We start from the raw sequence: 9439 nt of genomic DNA on the forward strand, positions 1-9439 counted from the left end.
ATTAACCCTAACCATGCCACCCATGTCAAAACATTAGGTGTTCCTAATCTTTAAACAACAGGTAATGTCAGATTACGTACAGAAACAGCTGGCCTGGGGCTCTCCATGACCAGAAAGATCCCTGCTTATAAGATAGAAGAAATAGGGAGCGAGCATAAGTCTTCCAGGGTAAACTTTTCAGAAGATGTGCCAGGAATGAGAGCGGTTTGCTTTCTTTTTCCGTTTTCCCTGTCAGGTTTCTCTGTGCCCTCCACACCGGTTCAGCCCGTTCCAAGGAGAGCCCAGAGCCTCGAGGACGGCTTGTATCTGGGAAGCCCGCTGTGCCACAGCACCCCCTCCCCTCCAGGTATCTTTCCTGCAGCCTTCTTTTTAACATAAGTATTTAACACATGTGGGCAACTGGGAAGTGCAGTGGTTAGCACTGATTGCTGCTTTGCCACACTGGGACCCTGTGTTCAATTCCAGACATGGAGTGCTATCTGCGTGGAGTTTGAATGTTCTCCTTGTATTCAGGTGGGTGTCCTCCCACGTTCCTAAGACATGCTGGTGGGTTATTGGCAAAAGTGGCCCTGGTGTGAGTGTCCTGCAGTGGATTGGGCTTAACTTGTGTGTGCTGGAGAAAGTGGCCAAGTGTATTATACAGAGAATATTCATTTGAAGGACCATACACAGAGAACCAGCTCCATGCTCATTGTTGTCTCGTGTCATAATGTTTGATATTTTGGCAAGACTTTAATATGATTTGCAGTTATTAAAAAAAAAGTCAAATACTTCAGTTTGCTCAACAGATTCTATGCGTATGTCTTGGATTTTCCAGGAAGAGTAACTCAAGACAGCAACAAAACAATTTTTACTAGAAGTAGTGCAGGCATGGGTTTAGTTCACTGAGAGCTCAGCTGCAGTGGAAGACAGTTTCTTGGCACTGTGACTAGGGGAAAACCTTTTAATGTGTCTATAGGGGTGAGGAGCATATTGGGAGGGAACATGTATCATGAGCTAAAAATTCATTTACATAAATCAATGGCAAGGCTTGCATTTCAGTATTGTTTAAGTTGTTATATTTATGTTTTAACATTTTGTGGTGCTGATAGAAAGAACTTTTAAACTTTAAATGACACTTGAAGATGGCGGTTCTTTCTTTTAAAACACGGTTAATGTGATATAGTATATCACATTAAAGCCAGCTCTAAATGGAAATTAAGATGATATAATGTTTGAACTTTTTGGGTTTAAGGGTGTACCCACAGCCAGGCTGCAGGTTGTAGCCACAGTGGGCTAGCATCCATCATCCCATTGAGTGTGTGGAGCTGACAGTGACTGCCCTTAATCTCTGCTGGCTAGGTCAGATGGTGCCTGCCTCCCGGTACAAGCGCGCCCCAGAGGGTGGCCACAGAAAGAAAAAGCAGCCTCTGGCAGGACCGCGGGAAGAGTGAGCCCATTCTCGTTTGGTAAGTGCAGCGGCCCTTCGTTTCATCTGGCTTTCAGCTTTTCATACAGCAGGTTTTACAGCATTTGCTCTGTGAGGCTGTGAGGAAACACACACCTTTTGCTTGGTGCGGGTAAGAGCAGAGTGACATTAGAGCCAGTCTAGAGGCACGAGAGGAAGTTGCATTGTAGCTAGAGACAAGGCTGGTTTTCCCAGACCAAGCTGAACTGTGTAGCTCCGAGCACACTGGCCTGTGGGCACTGTCGTGTCCTCAGTGTTGACTCTGGGACCTCACCAGGCCTGTGGGCACTGTCGTGTCCCCAGTGTTGACTCTGGGACCTCACCAGGCCTGTGGGCACTGTCATGTCCCCAGTGTTGACTCTGGGACCTCACCAGGCCTGTGGGCACTGTCGTGTCCCCAGTGTTGACTCTGGGACCACACTGGGCTTGTGGGCACTGTCGTGTCCCCAGTGTGGACTCTGGGACCACACTGGGCTTGTGGGCACTGTCGTGTCCCCAGTGTTGACTCTGGGACCACACTGGGCTTGTGGGCACTGTCGTGTCCCCAGTGTTGCAGACAAAGCAGACACAGTCTTGGTGTGTGTATATGTATATTTAATTGCTTGATTTTAATTTTTAAGCAGTAATTAGTGTAAATCCAGTACAAGGGCAGCTTTGTTATAATACAGGCTTCAGTCTATCTTCGGAACAGGGACGGCTGGCAGTGTGACCACGTGCTCGCTGCTGTGCAGGTTCCTGTGTTACTGCCATGTGTCCAGGGCCTGGACTGTGTACCTGCAGAACGAGTGAGGAAACAGCCAGTCAGTGTACAAAACTGCTAAAGCAGTATAACCATTTTTCCTGAAAGAAAATCAAGAAACAATTTACTGGACATCTCACAGTTGTAGTTAAGCTCTCTCTCCATCATCACTTTTGGTGTTTGGCTTAGTCTCCATTATTGTGTGTTGTATTGTTCTTATGACTTAAAACACAAGAAGTGTTATAAACCGAGAGGAGGCCATTCGGCCTGTCTAGCCCATTTGGTAGTTGGTAATCGACCCGAGGATCTCTTAACTACTAACTACCAAACTGGTGAGACAGGCTGCAGTGTCTGTAGTCTTCACTTGGTTTCACTCTGCTTTCACCATTCAGCGCCACAGTGAACTATTCTAAAGTGTGAAGGTCATAAATTCTGACCTTGTTGTGATCGAAATAGTATTGTCAACTGGGCTGACATTGTCTAGACCAGCAATTTATTTATTTACGCTTGTCAATGTTTCTTCGTTGTGATGTGCTGAGGCCCCTCCCTCTCTGCTGGGGCGACTGGGGAGGGCACAGGACAAGATGGGTGAAACGCTGCAGCTCTGACAGGAACAGGGGTAAGGGCAGCTGGGAGTGGCTTGTCCTCTGCTGGAGCAGCCCAGGAGGGCAGTGATCAGAACAGAGCAGAACTGGTCTCATTTATCTTGCCAGTGCTTGCTTTGGCCAATCACTGCTCAAACCTTAAGGCACCCTTAAGAAACAGGTGTAGGTTAACAAAAAGTGTTTATGTCAATTGATGTGTCAGTAAATCTTATCTAAGGCGTGGAGAACCAATATTTGTGTGTGCTAGCCTACTGTATAGCGCTGAAGATTCTTTAATGGCCTTGTTATTCTTAGTCCTTCTGTGCTAGTTGCAGTTTGCGCTGGTGCCGGATTTTGCAAATGCGTGCCTGTTTGTGCATATCAAAAGCTCCAACCACGACCTTCACCTTTGTCGTTTTGTGCCAGTTTGGAGCCAGTGCACAAAGTCCTTGGCTTTGATCCTGTCCAGGTACCTGGTGAAGTCGCTGGAGAAGGTTCCCTCTGAGTGCCTTTTGAAGTTGGAGACCACTTCCTGGTCCCTTTTGGTCTTGTAGGTGTGCCATCTGAAGAAAGACATGCCTGTCAGAACTGGGATTCAGAGACGGGCTCTTTGTATGGGGTTAGATGTTCAGTGTTCACATTGCATTCAGACACACTGTATGAGTACTAGTCTTGACAATCTTATCATAAAATATAAGATTACATCGGCCTTTCTTCTGACCGAAATGTGTGAAAGACCAATAGTTTAGCAGTGACTTATGATCTACAGGTTCAGAGAGTAATGGAGCGTAATTACCAGTAACCAACAATAGATGGTGAACTTGGCTTTGGCATGAACAGTGTGCTTGTGTTTTAAGACATTTCAGCACCTTTTTTGTAGTATACAGTATATTGATGTACTGATGGCTGAAGGTCACTCAGTGAGTTCTCCACATCTTCTGAACGATCGAACGTTCAAAAACACTGTGACCCTTACTGTACTAGCCTGCTTGGGTGTTCTCAGAGTCAAAATATGCTAATTGAAACAGTAAATCAAATTAGCAATGTTTTGAGGAGGGAATGCTATAGTAATATGTTTTATAAACTAGTACGCAAGAAGGGAAGGCAGATTTCCTCTGACCCAGCTCATTTCTTAAATGATCAAGAGTTTGTTTCCCTCAAGTCACCAATTTAGGTCTTTCCCTCAGTAAAGGAAAATATATTTTTCTAGTTTTGTTCCTACAGTGCTACAGTAAGGCTGTTGAATTCTTAATGTTCATGGATTTTTCAGGTGTGTAGGGGGTCCAGAAGTGCACAAGCAAAAAATGACACAACACAAACAAAAAAGAGTGCACAAACACAAAACGGCAACACAAACAAAAGAGTGCACAAATAAAATTGTGTTCAAAATGGAAATAGGTTCTCACAACAGCCATGACATCTGTTTTTGAGAGGACAGCGCTGAGTGCTTCATCAAGTCTGATAAAATATTTTTTCTACTAGGTTTGACTTGCCTGCATATTTGATTTAACACGTTTCCTGTTGGATGCAGACCACTGACATCTTTCCTGTTGCTTTTGGTCTCTGAAATGTATGAACTGGGAAAGTGTGGAGGTTTTCCCTTGATCTAGCAGAAAAAAGAAAGGTTATAAAATACTTCTCTCATGCTATTTCGTGTATTTCAATAGTTAACGCTGCGGATTATACCACACCTGCACAGCAAACTGAAATTGCTTTATTGATCCCTGTAGCCCCTTCAGGGTTTTAACGAAGAAGAAATCCTATGTATTTCCAGTAATGTGGGCAAAAAGAATGGTTTTCACCAAGCTGCCCTCCACAAAATGGACAGAACATCCTACTGTCGTGGTGTGTTTTAAAGATTTTAGAAAATTCACACAAACGTCTCATGAAGGACTCAACCCGTGCGCTCCACTCAGCGCTGCCCTCTCACCTGACAACAGATGTCGTGTCCATTGTGGGAAACTATTTCCATCTGTTGGTGCACTCTTTTTTTTGTGTGTCGCTGGTTTTTGTTGGCCCACTCTTTTTTGTTTTTTTGTGCACTCATTTTTGTTTATGTTTTGCCATTCTGGGACACCGTACGTATGTCCTGCATGTGTGTTTACTAATGGCACAACACTGTATGTTTCTTAAGTGAACGAAATAAATAAAGTTCAGATTAATGACTCTAGAGACCTGTGATGGTCTGAAATCCCATCCAGGGTGTTTTCTGCCGTACAGTATATTTCCGGAAGCACTTCGGAGCTCTGTGACCCTCCCTAGGAATAAACAGCTCCCTGATGATGAATGGATAGCGCCTCTGTGACTTGGAACTATTTCCAGTGACAGCTATATTGGTGATGCAGTCCACCAACAAATATTGCTTAAGCAGATTACCTTTTTAAAGTCATTTATGTTCAGGGTATGTTTAATGTCATTTAAGCATGAGCTGCTTTTAAACAGGAGAGGAGTTTAAAACTCCACAGCAGCTCGATCCATTTCAGGTTTTTCAAGTTGCATGCTACGGCTTGTACTGATGAAACAAAAAGTGATGAATATGGATTTTGCACAGCATTTTTCTGTGTAAGCACAGACAAACTTTAACAAACTCGAAATATGATTCCTAAGGTCCGACTTCCACAACAGCCTGCAAAGCCTGGCACGGATGAAACAAGGGAGGCTGACGTGCTTTCCTGAGCTGTGACAACAGTGTGGTAAACATGACAGTGAGACAGATATTTGCTCCTGCATGGGTATTTTGAAGTTCTGAGTGTGACAATTAGCAGTGGTGCCAGTCTGCTGTCTGCCAGCAGCATGAGTGTGTGCCTGCGGGTACCTTGTCTCACTGGCTGAGTCCTCTACCAGGATCTCCCAGCTGGGCAAGGAGAGGAGCAGGACCAGCAGTCCCACTGCCACGCGGCTCTGCGCTCCTGTCATCTGTCCGTCTGAAAAACATGTGATTGCCAAGAAAACAGACCTGTTCATTAACCGGTCCACTCGCTATAATCAATAAGCACAATTTCTTATCAGTTTAGTATAATTACTGATCCCAGTGCCTGTCCTCTTTAAACAAAGTTGAGTGTTTTTTTCTCACATGAGAAAAAATGCAATTGATGGGAAGGTATGGTATAATCTATTATCGTGATTGAGAATAGAAATGAACAGTTTTGCTCTGTATACTGCATATATTTACACATTTTTACACTTCAGTATAATGTTACCTGTAGTATGTAGATCTTAGTAAGCACCTGTTCCTCTGCTACTGCACCAGTCTTCTCGTCTTACAGACTCTTTGCTTGTTGGTTTTGTGCCTGATTTGATTCCTGTCAAAAGGAAGGTCCTATTCATTTTCATATGATCCAGGATTGTCCCAGGACTGTGGAACAGGATTTTTTTTTCCTTTGTATTCTAGATGAAAGGTTGTGAGGTCTGTACATTTGTTGAGTCTTAAAAAGTTACGACCACAGATTCTTGAATTTGTGAAGCGGCTTTTCTGGCAGGTGTGTTTTTCTGCAGACTCAAAAAGTAGTAGAGAAGCAAAAACATTTTTGTGGTCACATTTCGCTGAAAATCAAAGGCAGAGAGTGATTACATCATACTTTAGCTGAGGTTCCAAATCGGTCGCCAAATCAGAATAGCAGGCACTCCAGTCCTGGCAGATCCTTATTGATATGCCTGATGAGCCCGAGCTTTTAACCTGGTGTACTTTTCAGTGCTATAGATGCCTATGTGTTTTCCTGTCAAATTAACTCAAGCTTTCAGAGAAACAAAATGCCTTGTTTCAAAATACTATCAACTTCACAAAAGGCACGTTTGTCTTTTATTCTCAAGTTTAATATTTATACATGCTGAGCTGTTTGTAATAAACTGTTCACTGGATTTTTTATCAATGTGCTTTACAGTGATTTAAAGTTTATTTGAAATAATGATAAAATTAATTAAAAAGTAACGACCTTACCTTACGACTAGTCTCGGAGATCTTGCAGAATGCGCCCTTTTCTCCAGCGCAGTGCTGTTCGACGAAGACTTCACTAATTCACGCAGGTATAACCCATACGATACGTCCCTATGGCTGTAACCATACAGTGTGACAGCAGCACGAAAGACAGGTCTGTGTCTTTATTTCACGGCTGCCTCTTAATTTCAGATTTAGAACTGTCAGTCTTACCTCCTCTCCAAGTGGGGCTGTGCGGGTGATTGCATGGAGTTTTAACAAGGCCTGTCAGCTTTTAAAGATGACCAACACCTGCCGACTGACAGGTAGGTCACCCCCTTTCCTTTGTAGCTCCGATCGAGTGTGGTGATTCACGCGTCTCATTATAGCCGGAGCAGCGGTTGCAACAGACAGGCTTCACGGTGACTGCGGGGCCAGTTACAGTGTTAGTCACCGCTAGTCAGGGGTATTGAGTTTTCATTGTTTCCTCCACGACAGGAAGCTTAAACTTCATCTGGTGACTTTTTTATTTAAAACCCCTGCTGTTCTTCTGGAGCGTCATGCCTGGAGTGAGTGAACTTGCACTAGGGGGCGGTAAAGAGACACTGTTGTCAAACTACAGTTTTTCGCCTTGCTGGAAAAATAGTGCAGTAACACCATGTTTAAACTTGTTGGAAAATGGTCTGTGGGAGTAATGTAGTCTAAAAGAAGCAGTATAAAATTTTAGCATTTGAAATGAAAATAAAACATCCTGACATTAGTAACATATTTTGCAATTTGGCATCCATGTAAACTTGTAGCTAGTATAGTCTGTATCTCAACACAAATCCAATAAATCTCTGCTCATTTCGAAACCGGGTGAGCTGCTTTTCACTTGGCATCACAGTCTCCAAGAACTTCCCTCAGCAGCCCCTCAGAGTGTGCAGGTGAAGCTGAACACCCCTACCACAGCCTCTTCAACTCATGTCAGTCCTGCAGTTTATTACAGTCAAGGAGTTTTCCATTTTCCCCAGCAGTTGAACAGTTAATCCTCTTCAGTGGAATCAGAGATGTACGTAATACTCACAAGTACTACGTCTAAAATTGTTGCAGGTAATAAATTGTCCCTGAACCTGGAGCACAATGAATTTTCACTCAATAGGCATCTAGTGAAGATTCAATGATTGGTAACTACTGTTTCACCCTTTATGGCTTGTCAGAGTTTGAGCCGGTCGAAACCATCTGAACTCTGATTCAGGGCTTCAAAGAGCAGGAAGGGTGGAATTTCAGTGAGCACTCCCAGAGAAGAGGCTCACAGAGAAAGGCTGGAATAGTGTCTTGCAGTACATAAGCACCTCTTACATTTTCAACACAAAAACACAAACCCAGGCCATAAAGGGTTAAAAAAAAGGGCTAGGCGGTTAACTTAAACTTTAAACACATAAAGTATGTAGTTTGATCTGCTTTACTGTGGAGATAAGGTTTTCTTTTTGTCAGAACTTTAGATAGTTAACACATCACAGTGCACATGATGTTTAAAGTTGTCTTATCATTAACTGGAAATCACATTCTTCTGCAATCAGTTACTCTTTCTGCACTCATTTCTTGGGAACTCTCATTCTAATTATTTACTGTTCTGTTCTTCATTGAATGTAAGCTTCCCTGGGGGTGGAAGCAGATTTGACATTTTTTGGGGGGTTTCCATTAATGTTATTTCCATTGTGGTCATCTCCCTTCAGAGTCTGTCAGTTACTTTGCTGGGAGAGTTCCCTTGACTTTTGTTGGCATTTTTATAGTTAAACACCTGAAGAACACCTAACACACCTGAAGAAGGTTCCACGGCCAAAACATTGTGTTCTCTTTCTTCTTTTTTTCAGCATGGAATAAACCTATTACTTGTTCCTTTGCATTTTTATAGTAATTCATGTTTGCACACAGAGCACAGACCCACAGTGTGCTCTTCTGTCTTTGAGATGTAATAGGCTGTGGGCCACTGTTCTGTGGTAATGCATACAGTAACTCTCTGAGCTTTTTATGCATTTTATTTCTGTAAATGAAGCTGTAAACTGATTGATGTAAGGATTAAATTTTGGACAGGTAAAATTTTGTAAAGTAAAAGTGAAACTGGGGGTGATCTAGTACTCCTAGAGCTGTTTCTTATCTAGCCGTGTGTGCATGGCCCTCCATTAAGGACATCTTGGCTGTCCTTAAAAGCAAAAGAAACAGAAGTTGGTAAAAATGAGGTGCAATTCAAGTTTGAAAAGCTTCATCGGATTGTTTAGTCCAAATACATTTATCCAGTACCTTCCATGTAAGACATCATCTCTGAGTGCTTTAAAGTAAATGGGGAACAGATAAAGCAGAAACCGTTAAAGTGCAACAGTAAACTAAGAAAATACAACATGCAATTAACAGTTCTTTTGTAGCATTAAAAGGATTCGGTCTAGGTGTTGATAAGTGACACATATGGAAGAGGGATTAAAATGTATATAAAAGTAGCTTTTAGGCTGTTAGCGGTTCGTAATCCTTATTTTCTTCAGTGCAGAGAAAGTGGAGAGCTGAGGGATGTTTCTGGTTAATGGAGTCTTATTCATCTAAAGCTCCCACCGTGCAGCCAGGCCGCTCATTAAAACTCCCACCTGCTCGCCCCGTGACGAGAGACAGGCAGTGGCTGCGACCAGGGGCCCATCGCCTGACACGGCCGGCTGTTCTGCTCCAGGCTCGTCAAGTTAATTGCCCACAAAAACAAAACAAAAATCAGGTAGACCCTGAGCCCA

General features: G+C 43.1%; 1 protein-coding gene across 1 annotated transcript; it reads right to left on the reverse strand.

The window, feature by feature from the left end:
• Positions 1-2187: 2187 nt before the first annotated feature.
• On the reverse strand, positions 2188-5686 carry LOC148841405 (pro-glucagon-like). The gene is made up of 3 exons (XM_088913409.1): positions 5586-5686; positions 3178-3333; positions 2188-2221 (listed from the first exon to the last, which is right to left on the reverse strand). The coding sequence occupies exons 1-3, from the start codon at positions 5684-5686 to the stop codon at positions 2188-2190; spliced, it is 291 nt and encodes a 96-aa protein (XP_088769535.1).
• Between the last annotated feature and the right edge of the window lie 3753 nt (positions 5687-9439).

Source organism: Atractosteus spatula, chromosome 1, assembly GCF_055471065.1.
Source record: "Atractosteus spatula isolate fAtrSpa1 chromosome 1, fAtrSpa1.hap1, whole genome shotgun sequence".
NCBI classification, from domain to species: Eukaryota; Metazoa; Chordata; class Actinopteri; order Semionotiformes; family Lepisosteidae; genus Atractosteus; species Atractosteus spatula.